The following is a 17,756-nucleotide window of genomic DNA, read 5'->3' on the forward strand; positions in this document are numbered from 1 at the left end:
CGCCCCGTTCCCCATGGAGCTTGCACGGCAGTGCAGCCGGGCGCCCCGTTCCCCATGGAGCTTGCACGGCAGTGCAGCCGGGCGCCCCGTTCCTCATGGAGCTTGCACGGCAAAGCAGCCAGGCGCCCCGTTCCTCATGGAGCTTGCACGGCAGTGCAGCCGGGCGCCCCGTTCCTCATGGAGCTTGCACGGCAGTGCAGCCGGGCGCCCCGTTCCTCATGGAGCTTGCACGGCAGTGCAGCCAGGCGCCCCGTTCCTCATGGAGCTTGCACGGCAGTGCAGCCAGGCGCCCCGTTCCTCATGGAGCTTGCACGGCAGTGCAGCCGGGCGCCCCGTTCCTCATGGAGCTTGCACGGCAGTGCAGCCGGGCGCCCCGTTCCTCATGGAGCTTGCACGGCAGTGCAGCCGGGCGCCCCGTTCCTCATGGAGCTTGCACGGCAGTGCAGCCGGGCGCCCCGTTCTTCATGGAGCTTGCACGGCAAAGCAGCCAGGCGCCCCGTTCCTCATGGAGCTTGCACGGCAAAGCAGCCGGGCGCCCCGTTCCTCATGGAGCTTGCACGGCAGTGCAGCCAGGCGCCCCGTTCCTCATGGAGCTTGCACGGCAAAGCAGCCAGGCGCCCCGTTCCTCATGGAGCTTGCACGGCAGTGCAGCCGGGCGCCCCGTTCCTCATGGAGCTTGCACGGCAAAGCAGCCGGGCGCCCCGTTCCCCATGGAGCTTGCACGGCAAAGCAGCCGGGCGCCCCGTTCCTCATGGAGCTTGCACGGCAGTGCAGCCGGGCGCCCCGTTCCTCATGGAGCTTGCACGGCAGTGCAGCCAGGCGCCCCGTTCCCCATGGAGCTTGCACGGCAGTGCAGCCGGGCGCCCCGTTCCTCATGGAGCTTGCACGGCAGTGCAGCCGGGCGCCCCGTTCCTCATGGAGCTTGCACGGCAGTGCAGCCGGGCGCCCCGTTCCTCATGGAGCTTGCACGGCAAAGCAGCCGGGCGCCCCGTTCCTCATGGAGCTTGCACGGCAGTGCAGCCGGGCGCCCCGTTCCCCATGGAGCTTGCACGGCAAAGCAGCCGGGCGCCCCGTTCCTCATGGAGCTTGCACGGCAGTGCAGCCGGGCGCCCCGTTCCTCATGGAGCTTGCACGGCAGTGCAGCCGGGCGCCCCGTTCCCCATGGAGCTTGCACGGCAGTGCAGCCGGGCGCCCCGTTCCTCATGGAGCTTGCACGGCAGTGCAGCCGGGCGCCCCGTTTCCCATGGAGCTTGCACGGCAAAGCAGCCGGGCGCCCCGTTCCTCATGGAGCTTGCACGGCAAAGCAGCCGGGCGCCCCGTTCCCCATGGAGCTTGCACGGCAGTGCAGCCGGGCGCCCCGTTCCTCATGGAGCTTGCACGGCAGTGCAGCCAGGCGCCCCGTTCCCCATGGAGCTTGCACGGCAGTGCAGCCGGGCGCCCCGTTCCCCATGGAGCTTGCACGGCAGTGCAGCCGGGCGCCCCGTTCCCCATGGAGCTTGCACGGCAGTGCAGCCAGGCGCCCCGTTCCCCATGGAGCTTGCACGGCAGTGCAGCCGGGCGCCCCGTTCCCCATGGAGCTTGCACGGCAGTGCAGCCAGGCGCCCCGTTCCCCATGGAGCTTGCACGGCAGTGCAGCCGGGCGCCCCGTTCCTCATGGAGCTTGCACGGCAGTGCAGCCGGGCACCCCGTTCCTCATGGAGCTTGCACGGCAGTGCAGCCGGGCGCCCCGTTCCTCATGGAGCTTGCACGGCAGTGCAGCCAGGCGCCCCGTTCCCCATGGAGCTTGCACGGCAGTGCAGCCGGGCGCCCCGTTCCCCATGGAGCTTGCACGGCAGTGCAGCCAGGCGCCCCGTTCCCCATGGAGCTTGCACGGCAAAGCAGCCGGGCGCCCCGTTCCTCATGGAGCTTGCACGGCAAAGCAGCCGGGCGCCCCGTTCCTCATGGAGCTTGCACGGCAGTGCAGCCGGGCGCCCCGTTCCTCATGGAGCTTGCACGGCAAAGCAGCCGGGCGCCCCGTTCCCCATGGAGCTTGCACGGCAGTGCACCTGAGCCCAGGCTCTGGTGTCTGGAACAGCTTGGCTATGATTGCCTGCTGAGTGCCAGCAATGGGAGGGGCTGGCATGGCACTGAGCCAGCAAATCCTGCCCCTGGCTCAGCAGAGACTCCGCACATGCCAGGGCATGGTGGGAAGATGCCATGTCTCAGAGCTTACCCGGTACCCCTGGAGGGCCTGGCAGCGGAGTGTCGCGAATCCCAGGTGCCACGTACTGCCATGAGCTCCCGTTCGGGTCCAGAGCACAGTCTCCGGCTCCTCGTCATGCTGTATTTTTAGGCTCAATGTGCCTGGGTTGAATTGGAAAATGCAGGGCCCATGGGAAGGGCCAGGTGAAGAGCAGGCAAAGCTGGCCCAGAGCATCTGTCACACACCCAGGAACCCAACCCCACTGACCTGCAGCTATTGGGGTGTGACCACCGCTGGAAAGTGACCAGGGAGCTGCCAGGGCAGTGTGGCCAGGAGCTGGGCTTGTGCCTGGCACACATTTCAGCACCTCAAGAGGGGCAGAAGCTGGGCTGAGAACCTGGGGCTGGACTTTGAGGTTCTCGGGAGCTCTGGTTGGTCAGGTGTCCCACGTGCTGGAGGAATCTTGGCAGAACTGGGGCAGGAAGCTGGCCTTCCCTGGGAGGGCGCTAGCAAAGGGAGGGGGCCATGCTGGAAACAAGACCCCTTGTGCTGGGGACCTCTCGCTATGAGCCTGCCCCAGGGTGACTCACAGAACTGGAACCTCAGTCCCTGCAGGGTGAGCACCAGGCGAGGGACACGCTCCTCCATGCAACACAGCACCAGCCTTGGCTCGCACCTCTGCCCCGCCTCACCCATGGGCCCTGTAAGCTGGGTGCTTGGGCAGCCACTCAGCAGAGGTGCCAGTGCCGCCCAGCTGATCAGCAGAGTGCTCACAGCCAGGTTCAGTGTTTCTAACGTAAGAACAGCCAGACCAGGTCAGACCAATGGTCCATCCAACCCAGTGTCCTGTCTGCCCACAGTGGGCAATGCCTGGAATGAGCAGAGCAGGGAATCACCATGCGATCCCTCCCCTGTTGCCCATTCCCAGCTTCTGGCAAACAAAGGCCAGGGACACCCACTGGGGATGCACTTTTACACATCCCTTGGTGCACATAAAACAAATTATTCTGCACATGGATGGAAAAGATTAGAGGGAACACGCACCAGGTAGGTCGGCACCAGTTCTTGGCTCACACCTGTGCCCCCTCACCCTGGCCTCATGGGCAGTGTCCAGGTGTGTCCTTGCCAGAGGCGCCATGTGTTGAGTGCACGATGCTAAGTGGCTAACTGGCAGCTTCCTGGAAGAGATGGGGAGGGATCTATCTCCCCTGCTCCCCACAGTATGGTCCAGCCCAGCCCTGGGAGCACAGGTGTGACTTACCACTCTGAGGGCCATCCAGGCGATACCAGAAGGAAAGGCACTGCTCTCTCGTGGGACAGTCCTGGGGGTACGTGATGAGACGCGCACTCAGGCCCCGGGCACTTTGGGCAGCAAGGTCCACGGCCAAGAAATAGCCTTTCGGAAGCAAACACAGACCGTGGTGAGAGCTGGAGAGGCAGTAACAAGGGCAGGCACCAGCCTAGACCTCCCTGTGCACAGCCCTAGCTCACGGCAGCTGCACCAAGATCTCGGCTAGGCCTTTAACACAGCCCAGGTGCATCAGCAACTCATGAGCTGGAAAGGCAGCAGACAAGCAAACCTGCCTCTTTCAGGGGAACTCTTCTTGCTCCCTACAAGAGCCCTTGCCTTGCCCCTAGCCCAGCCTGCCCCCTGCCCCCCCCAACAGCTAGTGGCCCAGCTTTGCCTCCTCAAGTCAGCTCTCCTCTGGGTGAGTTTGAACCGAATCCTGGAGCCACTGCAGGCTGCAGCTCTGAAACCAGCCCCCAAGCCTGCTGCTCCACCTGCTCTGTGCGCCCCTGAGCCCAGGAGTTCCTGGAGGCAGGGCAAGCACTCCCAGAAGCCCTAGCAGAACCCACCTGTGCCAGTGGTGTGATCGGAGCCCAGCCCTCGCATCCACTCAAAGTCATCACTCTGATCCTGGTACCAGCCGCAAAGCCCCCTCTCAAAGTTGCAGGACAGCTCTGCCGAGAGGAAAGGCCATGCTGTGGGTGACTGGGGGCTGCCACCCTCCACCCAAACTCCCCCCTTCCTGGCTCAGCCCTCGCAGCTGCTGTGCCCAACTCCTACCCCTAATAATGCCAACGAGTTCTCCGGTTTAGTGGCCAGAGCAAAGGACGTGGGAGCCAGGACTCCTGGGTTCTTTGAGATGAGCATAAGGTCCAACAATCAGAACAAAGAGGCAGGAAATTGTTTTCCTGGGCTCTATATTCTGCTCTGAAAAGGAATGAGGTTGAGTGGTCAGAGCAAGCAAATTGGGAGGCAGAACTCTTGGGTTCTGCTACTGCTTCTCTGAGTGAGGCTGGGGTAGGTCGCAAATGCACCGGTGCCTTGGTTTCCCCATTAGGAGTGGGGTGGGTGCTGTGATGTCCGGGAAGTGCTTAGAGCTCTCCAGATGGAAGGAGATGACCCCTTAGTGGCTCACATGCCCTGCTTTCTGCCTGGGATGCCTTCTCCTACCCCAAACAGATGGCAGGCAGGGGGATCCGCCTAACCCCCAGAGGGTAGGGAGTAGGCCAGAAGGCACACGATGGCTGCAGGAAGGAAGGCCACTTGGGCAGTGACCAGAAAAACGGTATCTGGGGGTTACTAGCCTGTCTCCTCCTCACACGGTGCCCCAGACTCTCCCAGCACCAGCACCGGTATGGGCCCTAGGAAAGTGAACCTCGCAGGGGAGATTCTGGCGACTAGTTACTCTCATTGACACCACTGCTTCCCAACCCTCTGCAAGGACAGGCCTGCTGGCCAGGCACCCGCCACCATGGGCTGTCCCCACAGTTCCGGGGCAGTGAAGGGACCCAGGCAAGCAGGGGCGGCCCGTCCATATCGGCGAACGAGGCGGTCGCCTAGGGCGCCAGGTTAAATGGGGCACCAAATGGTGGCGCAATATCATTGAGGGTTTGGGGGGGCGATTGCCTGGTTTGCCCAGGGCGCCAGTTGCTGGCAGCTAGTCTAGGGCTGCCCCCGCTGTCAAGGGAGTCTTCAGGGAGCAGAGATCAGTGGCTCGGGGATGAGCATGCAAATGTCCTGGCGCCTCCATGCCCCGCCTCAACTCAGCACTCATCCAGGGCGCTGGGGTCCCGTGCACCGCTCAGTGCCAGCAGCGTGGGCTGCCTGCTCTTCACGGAGTAGGAACTAACTCATGGGAACGCAGCTCCTGCACTTGTCCCCCTCTGGAAGTGACCCCTGGAGCACAAGTGGGTCCCACCTCTCTTGTGCCAGCAGCAGCTAGGCCCCCAGGGCAGGAGCTGGTCAAATATCTGTTGCCCATTTCCTGGGGCTCAAGAGCCATACCTGAGGCATCTGGAGGGGTAAAGTGGGGGTCACAGTTCACAAACACAATGTCGTCCACAGCAGCACTCTGCACCACGAGGCCGCGCAGCTTCACCAGGGCAGTCAGCTCCAGCTGAGAGGACAGCAGCTCAGTGAGCCCCCATCCTGGCCCATGGTCTCCGCACACAGGGGCCCTGCACATTCGGCGCCACGTGGCAGCCTGGCAGTGAATGTGGCAGTGGCCCTCTCCCTCCCCTCCACATGGGAGGAAGGCAGGAGCTCTGTTCCTGGGGCTCACTCAGACTCAGCACTTGGCAGCTGTTGCTCCCTGGGACGGTTTGAGCTAGGCCGCCTGCCAGCCAGCTGAGTTTGAGCACTGCACCCTGGCTAGACTGGAGTCAGCACTGAGACAATCGGGTTCCTGTTCTGTGCTCCTGCCCCTGATCAATCTGTGCCCTCCGGGTTCACTCCCAGCTAAATGCTGTGTTCTTAGGCAGTGTGGGGTCCAGCAAGCTGCCTTCCTGGCCAGGGCACACCGGAGCACCCATGAGACCTGGGCTGGGTGGAGTCAGGCTGCTTGGCTCACCTGGAAGGGTCTGACCCGCTTCCCAAGAGGGACAGTGACATGTTTCCACGCCGTGCTGTCAGTGCCCTGCATGTGCCAGGCCAGTCTGTGTGTCCCCAGGCCAGGATCCAGGATGCTGAGTGCCAGGAACCCTAGGAAAGGAAAAGGGGATGGGAGGGTAGTCCTGGCTCTGAGAGTGCGAGCCCAGCACGGCAGGGCCCAGTGCCAGCAGGGGGATCCAAGCAAGGTGGGGTGGGGCACTGCAGGGACCCCACTGGCCAACTCCTTGCAGCCCAAGGGCCAGGGTTGGCATCCAGCAGGGAGGGATGGGCTATGGGGCAAGTCTCCTTCAGGTTCTGGCTGTGGCTCCAGAATCACTTTGCCAGGGGCAATGGCAGGCGCCTCTTGGCCTAGGATAGGGAGTGTCCAAGGGCCTCCCCCAGAGTGCTGCCACCCAGGGGGATGGGCCGCTCTGTAGGGCTGAGTGCAGCAGGGCGGGGGCCAGTAGGCGCAGGTACCTTGAGGGTCACTGTGCAACCAGTAGTGCATCTCCAGAGAGCAGGCCAGGCCCGAGGAGCCCAGAGGAGGGGTGCGAGCCCTTGCCACGGACAGCATCTGGCCCGGAGCCAGCCCCACACCCAAGTAGTGCCCTAGAGAGAAAACACAGGCTGCAGCTGGGAAACGGCTCCCCTGATCCCACGACCCCCAGGCACCACCTGCCACCCCTTCCGCTAAGCAACGCCAGCCACGTCTTACCTCTTCTGCTGCCCCCAGGAGGGGCAGGGAGTGGGGCGTGTGCCCTGCAGGGGGAGGTGGAGGATTGGGGGGTCTCCCCTGCAGGATGGCTTGGGGACATGTATGGAAGTGGAGAGGTGGGGGAGCAGCAGTGGGGAGAGTCTCCTCAGTAGAGGGGCAGGCGTGGGGCGGTCTCCCGTGCGGGGGTCTTACCTGCAGAGGAGTTGGTGGTGTGGTCTGCCCGCGGCTCTGAGGCTGTGCTGCCGTTCTCCCTCACCCACTGCAGCTGGCCCACACTGATGTCCTTCCAGCCCCCAGCCCCAGCCTCAAAGGTTGATGCCCCTGGAACACACACAGATGTCACTAGCCTTGTTAGGGCCCTGCAGTGGCCGGACTGTGAAACCTCTCACCAGGTGGTGCCAAGAGCCTCAGCAGCTTGGCCTGAAGCCATGTGCTGCCCAGTCTGGGCCCGGAAGACCCCATGCCCATCAGCCGGACGGGCAGCAGCCGAGGCTCGTGGCTACACAAGGCAAGCGGAAGCTGTGGCTGGTCTGGCTGGGTAGGTGTCCTGGGCTTGTCTGATTCCCATGGGCTGCAGTTTCCTCTCCTCCAGCCACTATGCTTAGGGGAAACATGCCCTCTACTTACACATGGGCTCACTCACTTGCCCAGCGCTCGGCTCCCGGGCATGGCCAAAAGGCCTTCATGTGGTTCCACGTGAGGCCCAGAAGGCTTTCCAAAGGGCGGGGTATTGGAGCAGAGTATATTGCCGCATCTGCAAAGACTCTAGAACAATCGGGCCCAGGGCTGGGCTAGCAGGTGGAAGGTCAGGGCTTGGGAGTCCTGGCAGAGCAGCAGGTGCAGGGATCCAGGGCTGGGCTAGCAGCTGGCAGGTCAGGGCTCAGGGGCACTGGGAGAGTCATGGGTGCAGGGGCCCAGGGCTGGGCTAGCAGGTGGAAGGTCAGGGCTTGGGAGTCCTGGCAGAGCAGCAGGTGCAGGGATCCAGGGCTGGGCTAGCAGCTGGCAGGTCAGGGCTCAGGGGCACTGGGAGAGTCATGGGTGCAGGGGCCCAGGGCTGGGCTAGCAGGTGGAAGGTCAGGGCTTGGGAGTCCTGGCAGAGCAGCGGGTGCAGGGATCCAGGGCTGGGCTAGCAGCTGGCAGGTCAGGGCTCAGGGGCACTGGGAGAGTCATGGGTGCAGGGGCCCAGGGCTGGGCTAGCAGGTGGAAGGTCAGGGCTTGGGAGTCCTGGCAGAGCAGCGGGTGCAGGGATCCAGGGCTGGGCTAGCAGGTGGAAGGTCAGGGCTTGGGAGTCCTGGCAGAGCAGCAGGTGCAGGGATCCAGGGCTGGGCTAGCAGCTGGCAGGTCAGGGCTCAGGGGCACTGGGAGAGTCATGGGTGCAGGGGCCCAGGGCTGGGCTAGCAGGTGGAAGGTCAGGGCTTGGGAGTCCTGGCAGAGCAGCGGGTGCAGGGATCCAGGGCTGGGCTAGCAGGTGGAAGGTCAGGGCTTGGGAGTCCTGGCAGAGCAGCAGGTGCAGGGATCCAGGGCTGGGCTAGCAGCTGGCAGGTCAGGGCTCAGGGGCACTGGGAGAGTCATGGGTGCAGGGGCCCAGGGCTGGGCTAGCAGCTGGCAGGTCAGGGTTCGGGAGCACAGGGGCGATGTCTACACTACACTTCTTTTTTGAAAAAAGGTACACCCATTACGTTCCGCAATGTGCTTATCTTTTCCCAATTGTGTTTTCGGAAGAGGCTTTTCCGAAATTTGGCCCATGTAAACTGGGCCAAATTTTGGAAAAACGTCTTCTTTCGGAAAGAGCGCGTCTGCTCTTCCGCAAAAAATGTCGTCAGAGCGGGCGCGTTCCCTGGAAAAACTCGGTCGTGTAGCCATAGCCTGGGAGAGTCACGGGTGCAGGGATCCCAGGGCTGGGTGAGCAGCAGGGCAGCAGAGCAGGTCTGAGCGGTGTTGGCAAATCATCACATGCAGGGATCCCAGCACTCCGCTACCAGGGTCAGCAGGTGGCAGGTGCTGGGGCATTGGCGGAGCTGTGCGTCCAGCTCCTGCCCAATGCCTGCGCTGGCTGATGCTCTGTGCTGTGCCTCATTGCTGTCCCTCCCAACAGAGCTTCGTGCCATGCGCTGGGTGTCCGTTACCACAGGACGTCTCATCGGAGCCATCTTCACACGTGTCTGTAAAGTCGCAGGCCAGCTCTGGGCGGATGCACTTCTCATTGTCACAGGCAAACTCCTCCGGGGCGCAGGGAGTGGTGGGACCAGGGGAAGCAGGCCCAGGAGTAATGGTCAGATTGCCTGGAGAGGGCGAGAGTGGAGCAGGCCAGGGCCTTTGGCAGGGGCTGTGCTGGGCCATTTAGCCAAGGGGCCCCGTGCCCAGCTGCTTGCCTGCCTGCAAACACAGCCCCAGCAGGGGCACTGAAGACTCCCTGGCACTTTCCTTAACATAAGCTGCTTTGGAACCTGAACCAGAGCAGGAAGCTCTCTGGCTGCTCCCTGCTCAGAGTCAGGTCACTGCAAAAGAGGGATGGACTCTTCCCCCAGGGCTCCCAAACCCAGCCCTAGATGGTGCGTGCGCTGGGCACTGCCAGCTATAGAAGAGCCAGCATCACCTGACCAGCCAACATGGCCCAAACCACAGTGGCTCATTGACCTCTGCTCAAGTCTTCCACATGTCAGCACAGCCCCCCAGCTTCTCCCCTGAGCCCCAACCCACAGCCCTGCAGCCCTCAGTGCCTCCCACACCTGGCTCGTCCCACCCTGCCTTGAAAGCTGCCCTGGTCAGGCTGTACCCGTAAGGCAGCTGCCCATGTGTGGAGGGGGTAGATCACAAGAGCTGAAGGAGGCATCTGGCTGTGTCGCTGGGACACTTGTCCGGTTTGTAACAAAGTTGACAGAGAGAATAAACATGCAGAGAGCCAGGAAGGGGCCAGGGCCAGTTGTGGATTAGTCACTGGGCTGCTCCCCCAGAAAGAATCTGCTGACGTGGCAGAAGCTTGGAACCCAAGCTGCTAGGCAAGCAGGGTAGGAGAAGCCCCAAGCTCTGACCCAGCATCAGTGCAGCAGTGCCAGGCAAGTACTTGGGTAGAGGAATCCCAACAGCTGCTCCCAGCCCTGTCCCCAGCAAAAGCCCTGGGCAGAGGAAGCCCCAGAACCTGAAGCCTGGTCCTCCACAGAAGCACAGAGGGTCAGGGGGAAAGCTCAGCACCCGGCTCTCCATTGTGGCATGGGACTGGTAGAATTCTCGCTCTCTGCTATGCTCTGTGGCACAGGGACAGAGGGCTGCAGCGGGGTGGGGTGGAGCAGAAAGAGGACTGACCTTGCCCTGCCTGTTGGGCCTGTGGCGCGGGGGTTATGGGTTAACATGCCAGACCAGCAGCTGGCAAAGAGTGAGCCAAAGGAACCTGTCTAGAGCCTCACCTGTAGCCTGGAGGCAGCCTGGAGACAGAACCAGGTCATCCAGGGCCACGCTGCCTTTGTGTCCCGCTCCGATCACAGCCTCAAGAAGGATCTGCAGGGACAGGAGGAGCAGGTAACACCAGGCAGCAGGCTTGCACCCAGACACCCAGAGGTCACCCCACAGCGTCCTAGCCAGGGTGACTGCCCAGCCTGCAGAAATCTGCGCTACAGAGTATGAAGGGTGGGTGTAGGTGGCTGTGGTGGGTCAGCGTATAGGGTGTTTATAGGGCGGCTGTGGTGGGTCAGCGTATAGGGTGTTTATAGGGCGGCTGTGGTGGGTCAGCGTATAGGGTGTTTATAGGGCGGCTGTGGAGGGTCAGCGTATAGGGTGTTTATAGGGCGGCTGTGGTGGGTCAGCGTATAGGGTGTTTATAGGGCGGCTGTGGTGGGTCAGCATTTATGATTTGAGACACAGGGTCAGGCTGGTAGCATCCTTGGAGCCCAAGGGCCCCTTTGATCCTCAGCAAGGTTCTAGGCACTAGAACTAGGTACTAGGCAGGGAGGTGCCTGTTGCTGGCCCACCCGTCCCTGGGAAGGATCCCACTGGCAGTTGCAAGGGGATGCAGCATTCATGTCCTTCTGAGGGGCTAGCTTTGCACTTGACACTCCCTGGGAAGTGTTGGTCCTGACACCATGAGCTGGTCCCACTCTCAGGGTGGCACCGAGTTTGCTGCCCACCTGGAATCTCTCAGTCACACTGAAGTCCACTTTGTTCCTGAACCAGTAATCACCCCGGTCTGCAGCCCAGGTGTGCACGAGCCCCATGGTGCCGTTGGTTTGGTAGTAGATGTTGAGGCTGCTGGTGGCTGAGCCATAGAGGTAGGAGTAGAACACGAGCTGGACCCAGAACGAGAGTGAAATGAATGCCACGCTGTGCCAGCCCCCAGGAGCAGCGGGCCTCAGCCTAGCCTTGGCACACTCACCCAGCCCAGAGCGGAGGCTGGGCAGCTGAATACCGGCTGCAGCGTGCCTTGCAGCTCTGCATGGCTCTTCTCACCCAAAGAGCCCAGGAGATGCTGTTCAACCAACCCTCCCTAGCATGCCCTGATTGTCTGATGAAGAGCTCAGTGTCCCACCTGCCCCAGGACCGTGGGGTAGAGCCGGCGGCCCTCTTTGATTTAATCAAATCTAGAGCCCAGAAATGTTAAGCCTAATGATCTGCTGAGGTTTCCATAAAACAGCCCTTGTGCAACTCACCCACAGCCTTTCCCTCTGCTGCATGGCTTGAGCTGAGCCTCATGTATACTGCAATCCTCCAGCTACCCAGGGCCAACCCACAGCTTTGAAGGGCTGGTTTCTCTCCGCAGCAGCCCCAGAGGGTGAGGTGTGAGTGGGTGAAGAGGTACCCTGCCTGTAGGCCCTTGATGCTGTGTAGAAGCAACTCCCAAGGTGCCCCAGGCCAAGCAAAGGGAAAGCCGGCAGCACATTAGCAGGAGGTGACTTACAGAACAGGAGTTGGTCGTGGTTGCTTGGAAAGTTGGACTAATTAGTCTGGCTGCTCCACTGCTCAAGTCTGGTGGAGCGGTACTGACGTAGAGGAAAAACCCTGTGGGAGATCAGCAGCACACGTTCCGTAATGCCTACTACAGCCCCATGGGCTGCCTCTGCAGCCAGCCCCTGTGTTACTGGGAATGCCAAGGGGGAGGGATGTGCAGCCTAGTGGCTAAAGCACTGGCCTGAGATGGGCTCCAGGAGGACCCTGGGAAAGTCACTTCCTACTCTGTTGTCCAGCTTCCCCAGGTGTGGAATGGGGATAACAGCAGCCCCCACAGTGGATCTGATGACGCGAGTCAGGTATTGTTCGACCTGTCCTATACCTCTGCTCCCAGCAAATACTCGAGAGAAAACCCCCCTCTGGAGTGAGGCCCCTAGCGTGACGAGTGCCCAGACTCACGTAGCAGACATCTGCACGCGAGCCCCTTCCCTCCACGTTCGGTGTTTAATTTGACGATCTTCCCAGCACAGTGGCTTGGCCCACGCCCTTGTGGGGGACCCGCAACCCAAGGTACCTGTCCTGCTGTTGGTGCTGTGGTCGCGGCTGGGCCTGCGGGCCCCAGGTGTGAGGTGCAGGCTGGAGTTCCTGAGCCAGCTTGGACCATTAGGCCCAGCGCTCCAGCCACACCAGTCCTCCTCGAAGGAGCAGACAGTGAATGACCCTAACCGGAGAAAGGAGGCAGCCGTGGGGGGAGGGCTTTGTAGAGCATGCCAGTGGTGGGGCTTCCCTCGGGGTGGGAATGAGGAGTGCAGTACCAGGCTCAGTCCCCTCAGCCTTGGCAGCCGAGAGAGCAGGGGCAGACCCCTCTTCTACCCACACCGGTGCCCGGGGCATTGGGCAGATTGCTGGTGGAAGGGCAGCCAACAAAGGGACAGCGGCTGCTTCAATCCAGGCTGTGCACTGCCCTCTCGAGAAGCCAGGCAGAGCTGGGCGTCTTAGGCCTGTAGCCCAGGGCCAGGCTCTGTGTGTGGGAAACAGCCCCTGGGAAGGTGGGAATACACTGGCCCTTCCCCAGCCAGCTGGACCCAGGCAGTGCTGCTGTTCCCAAGGCCTGGGCCGGGCCCAGCTCACACTACAGGGTGACACGTGGCAGCCTTTGGCCTGGCTCTGAGCTCTGGGGAGCCATTGAGGCACACACCCTAGGCTCAGCGCCCCCCAGCCATGGCGGCCGGTGCCCAGCGCCCTCCAGCCCTGGCGGCCGGTGCCCAGCGCCCTCCAGCCCTGGCGGCCGGTGCTCAGCGCCCTTCAGCCCTGGCGGCCGGTGCTCAGCGCCTTCCAGCCCTGGCGGCCGGTGCCCAGCGCCCTCCAGCCCTGGCGGCCGGTGCTCAGCGCCCTCCAGCCCTGGCGGCCGGTGCTCAGCGCCCTCCAGCCCTGGCGGCCGGTGCCCAGCGCCCTCCAGCCCTGGCGGCCGGTGCTCAGCGCCCTCTAGCCCTGGCGGCCGGTGCCCAGCGCTCTGCAGCCCTGGCGGCCGGTGCCTAGCGCCCTCCAGCCCTGGCGGCCGGTGCTCAGCGCCCTCCAGCCCTGGCGGCCGGTGCTCAGCGCCCTCTAGCCCTGGCGGCCGGTGCTCAGCACCCTCCAGCCCTGGCGGCCGGTGTCCAGCGCCCTCCAGCCCTGGTGGCCGGTGCCCAGCGCCCTCCAGCCCTGGCGGCTGGTGCTCAGCGCCCTCTAGCCCTGGCGGCCGGTGCTCAGCGCCCTCCAGCCCTGGCGGCCGGTGCTCAGCGCCCTCCAGCTCTGGCGGCCGGTGCTCAGCGCCCTCCAGCCATGGTGGCCGGTGCCCAGCGCCCTCCAGCCCTGGCGGCCGGTGCCCAGCGCCCTCCAGCCCTGGCGGCCGGTGCCCAGCGCCCTCCAGCCATGGCGGCCAGTGCTCAGCGTCCTCCAGCCCTGGCGGCTGGTGCTCAGCGCCCTCCAGACCTGGCGGCCGGTGCTCAGCGCCCTGCAGCCCTGGCGGCCGGTGCCCAGCGCCCTCCAGCCCTGGCGGCCGGTGCCCAGCGCCCTCCAGCCATGGCGGCCGGTGCTCAGCGTCCTCCAGCCCTGGCGGCCGGTGCTCAGCGCCCTCCAGACCTGGCGGCCGGTGCTCAGCGCCCTGCAGCCCTGGCGGCCGGTGCTCAGCGCCCTCTAGCCCTGGCGGCTGGTGCTCAGCGCCCTCCAGCCCTGGCGGCCGGTGCCCAGCGCCCTCCAGCCCTGGCGGCCGGTGCTCAGTGCCCTCCAGCCCTGGCGGCCGGTGCTCTCTGGCCCAGGAACACTCACTGCAGGCTGGGGTGGACTCATCTGACAGATCCCCACAGTCATCGGTGCCATCACACAGCTGCTCCAGGTGCACGCAGGATCCACGGTTGCATCGCCACTTGTCTGGGCCGCATGGCAAGTTTAGGGGTGCTGAGTGTGGGTAGGAAAGAGTTAATTCTCGGGGGGGGAGGGGCTGGTAGTCTGTGAGGCCTGCCAGGGAATTGAGGGGGTAGGAGGCTGTGAGGGCTTTGGAGAGCTGAGGCAGCTGGACCCAGGAGAGGGCTGGGGGTTGTAGGTGGCCTGGGCACTGTCCAAGTGCAGCCTAGCAAGCAAGGGCACCACCTGCCCCAGCAAGAGCCCTGCCGAGGGCTTTGTCTGCCCCAGCTGATTGAGAGGAGTAGGGGTGCCTACAGGAATAAGGGAGGTGCCTGGGGTGGCACAGCCAGACTCAATGCCCTGGGCAGGCGAAGGCGGGTGCTAGAAGGGTGATGCTGCCTTACGTGGCAAACCGCAGCTCCTGAACTCCACATCATCCAGCTGCCAAGAGCTCTGCTGCGAGGAGAAGGTGATCTGCCACGAGAAGGGAAAACCATATGGGCACCGCCGGGCACTGGCAAGACGTGGGCATGGCTCGCCTGGCCTGACCCCTGGGAGCTGCTGGGCTCCTTCCGCTCCCTCTCTGAGAGTGCAGGGAGAGCCCTCTGCCTGCTCTTCCCCCCACACGAGGAGCAATCAGCCTCCCCCAGCCATGGCTGCCATGAGCCCTCCAGCAGGAGTTGCAGAGTTTGCAGTTGCTGGGCCTGTCCCCTTCTTGTTCAGGCCCTTCACACACTGAGCACTAGCCTGCCACATGTGGACTGTCTAGAGCCCATCGGGGTGCTGACCACGTCCTATGCTAGTGCTATGGGCCACTGTTGACCCTGTGCCCTGACCTCCAGAGCCATGGGCCACCTGTAACCTGTGTCTGGGCCACCACATGCCAGAGCTGCAATCTCTAGCCAACCCTTTCCCTGCCTTTGCAACTCCATGCTTCCCCGGGAGGCAGGCATGGGGCTGCCCCACAGGCCAGTGTCCCACGCCCCACTCGTGATTAGCTGGCGGGGTGCATGTGCTGCCAGTGGGCACAGAGCAGGCTACTGCTTGGTTTCTCACCTGGAACTCCCCCTGCACCCGGCCTGTGTATGCCACCAGCTCCTGCCAGGCAGAGATGCTGCTCTCAGGGTTCTGCCACAGCATTATGGTCTCCTTGTCAGACATCAGCTCCACCCACAGAGCAGGCTGCACTGTCTTGTTAAGCCCTATGAGGAAGCCAGGATTCTTGATCACATGGTCGCTCCATCAGCCTGGGCACCCCAGTGTGACCTGCCCATCTATGTCACCAAAAGCACCAGCCAGCACCGGGTGCCTCCCTCAAGCCCTCTCCACAGCAGCATGGAACACTGTTTTGGCTAACAGAGTCTGGGCAACTGAGAACCAGGACTGCTGGGTTCTGTCAGGTTCTGCTTTAATCCCCCGAGAAGAACCCAGTCATGAAGGGCTAGCAGCTGGAAGGGTCTTTCTGTGCCCAGTGGCCTTCTTGAGACTCAGCTAGAGCACTGGCTCTGCCACTGACTCATTAGATGATGCTGGGAAAATCCCTTACTCCTCTATGCCCCAATTTCCCCAGTGGTAAGGTGGGGGTTATATTATCCCCCACATCAGAGGGAGACTGTGAGGGTTCAGAAGTGCCTGTAAAATACTTACAGACTCTTGGAAAGAAATGGGCAATGGCAAAGGAAAAGGAAATGGGCCCCTTTACAAGTAATACCACTGGTATCTGGTGTCCAATAGCTGCTAAAACATGGACAATCCAGTCCATCCAAGAAACATAAGAGCTGCCAGACCCGATCAGAGCAGGGGCCCATCAAGCCAAGATCCTGTCTCCAGAAGTGCCCTGTACCAGCTGCTTTGGCGAGACATGCACCCCTCTGTTCACCAGACAGCAGAGCACCAATGTACTGGGAGCAGTCCCACCCCGTCAGTCAGCTTGCAAGCTGATCCCAGCCTACACCTGCAATAGCTACCCTACCGCCTCCAGTGCTCCCTTAAACCTGGTACAGATCTTGTCCCTGTGCTTGTGCTGCGATAGGAGAGGCTGGGTCTGTCCCCCTGCAGTGCTACCCTGTTGTATCATTTGGCACAGGCTGAACTTTACCTGTTCCCCATAGGTGGTACCAAGCTCGGATCTCACAAGTGGCTGCTGCTTGTCGCATCACAGGGGACCTTAGCCTAGCGAAAGCAGCAAATACGCTTCTGCGTATTTCTGCAGCCATGTACCAGCCTGGGGAGAGCAAACACAGGGAGGGTCATTCCCACGCAAGGGCAGAGCAGACACATTTCTTTCTCCGATCCACTTCCCCTCATGTCCGTGGGACACAGACCCATAGCAAGTGGCACTTTGCTCCCCATCATGTGTGTTCTTACCAGGAGCCTCTCCTACAGTATGTGAAACCTGGACTGCAGTTCTTAGTCTCTAGCTCAGCGCAACAGGAGAAATCCCTCTTCACCCCCTCCCCTCCCAGTATCATATATATATAGTAGCCCAGTGTCTGAGTCTGTAATGCTGCAATGCTGACTGTTCCCTCTGGGAGGCGTTGTTGCCTGAAATGCTGTCTGTTCCCTCTGGGGGGAGCTGTTGCCTGAAATGCTGTCTGTTCCCTCTGGGGGGAGCTGTTGCCTGAAATGCTGGCTGTTCCCTCTGGGAGGCGTTGTTGCCTGAAATGCTGGCTGTTCCCTCTGGGGGGAGCTGTTGCCTGAAATGCTGGCTGTTCCCTCTGGGAGGCGTTGTTGCCTGAAATGCTGGCTGTTCCCTCTGGGGGGAGCTGTTGCCTGAAATGCTGGCTGTTCCCTCTGGGAGGCGTTGTTGCCTGAAATGCTGGCTGTTCCCTCTGGGGGGAGCTGTTGCCTGAAATGCTGGCTGTTGCCTCTGGGAGGCATTGTTGCCTGAAATGCTGGCTGTTCCCTCTGGGGGGAGCTGTTGCCTGAAATGCTGACTGTTCCCTCTGGGTGGCCTGTGTTGCAAGGGGAGTGTGGGGCCCAATCGGCTGCTTGCTCCCCTGTGGCGGCCCGGCTGAGCAACGCAGAAGTCAGCCGAGCGCCACGGCGGGAGGGGAAGGGGGGTGGGGCAGTGATGTGCGGCGTAACAGCAGCTCCAGGCCCCGCCCCCGGCCATGAATGGCACCACCCCACCCCCATTTGCCTCCTGCCATGGCGCTCGGCTGACTTCTGTGCCGCTCAGCCAGGCTGCCGCGGGGGAGCAAGTGGCACAAGCGGCCGTTTGGGCTCCCCATGCAGCACGGGGAGTGTGGAGCCCAAAAGGCCATGTGGACTGTGTGGTCCCCCGAGTGAGAGGCAGAGGGGGAGGAGAGCTGAGGGGAGTGGGGAGGCAGTAGGAGGAGGAGAGAGAGAGAGGGAGACGGAGCGAGAGACCGGAGGCTCAGGGGAGAAGACCGACGTGGAGGAGAGACCTGAAAATCCCGTCTTATGACGGGCTAATTGGCTCATATTTCAAATAGCAGCCGCAAAACCCTTCTGATTCCTGTAAAGCATTTGCCTCTGTTTATTTCAGTGCATGATTCCATAGACACTTGAGAACTGAGTCTTTATTACCAGTGCAAGAGTCTTCTACTCTAGGGTTCATGGCACTTGGAGCAGCTTCCTTCAACCTTTCTCCTCTACCTCTCCACTGCTGCCAGCACCTTGCACAGGCCTTCTAACCCCTGACTTCCTCCATCATGCCTCATCCTTGCGTCAGGCCTTGAAATGTGCCCCTCAGGAAT

The 17,756-nt window shown here is 62.3% G+C and overlaps 1 protein-coding gene across 4 annotated transcripts in view; it reads right to left on the minus strand.

The window, feature by feature from the left end:
• Nucleotides 1–17,756, minus strand: part of MAMDC4 (MAM domain containing 4) — a 49,582-nt gene that overhangs the window by 16,034 nt on the left and 15,792 nt on the right. For all 4 annotated transcript variants that reach the window (XM_075905725.2, XM_075905726.2, XM_075905727.2 and 1 more), the window contains 16 exons: nucleotides 16,133–16,258; nucleotides 15,091–15,236; nucleotides 14,439–14,508; nucleotides 13,960–14,088; nucleotides 12,227–12,373; nucleotides 11,663–11,763; nucleotides 10,896–11,054; nucleotides 10,179–10,269; nucleotides 8,901–9,056; nucleotides 6,967–7,095; nucleotides 6,537–6,668; nucleotides 6,040–6,170; nucleotides 5,475–5,586; nucleotides 4,040–4,144; nucleotides 3,444–3,578; nucleotides 2,213–2,343 (listed from right to left, as the gene is read on the minus strand). In XM_075905725.2, the coding sequence (XP_075761840.2) occupies nucleotides 2,213–2,343; nucleotides 3,444–3,578; nucleotides 4,040–4,144; nucleotides 5,475–5,586; nucleotides 6,040–6,170; nucleotides 6,537–6,668; nucleotides 6,967–7,095; nucleotides 8,901–9,056; nucleotides 10,179–10,269; nucleotides 10,896–11,054; nucleotides 11,663–11,763; nucleotides 12,227–12,373; nucleotides 13,960–14,088; nucleotides 14,439–14,508; nucleotides 15,091–15,236; nucleotides 16,133–16,258 (2,000 nt within the window). The remainder of the gene's footprint in view (nucleotides 1–2,212; nucleotides 2,344–3,443; nucleotides 3,579–4,039; nucleotides 4,145–5,474; nucleotides 5,587–6,039; nucleotides 6,171–6,536; nucleotides 6,669–6,966; nucleotides 7,096–8,900; nucleotides 9,057–10,178; nucleotides 10,270–10,895; nucleotides 11,055–11,662; nucleotides 11,764–12,226; nucleotides 12,374–13,959; nucleotides 14,089–14,438; nucleotides 14,509–15,090; nucleotides 15,237–16,132; nucleotides 16,259–17,756) is intronic.

This window comes from Pelodiscus sinensis, chromosome 23 (assembly GCF_052426305.1).
Source record: "Pelodiscus sinensis isolate ZL-2025 chromosome 23, ASM5242630v1, whole genome shotgun sequence".
In the NCBI taxonomy this organism is placed as follows: domain Eukaryota; kingdom Metazoa; phylum Chordata; order Testudines; family Trionychidae; genus Pelodiscus; species Pelodiscus sinensis.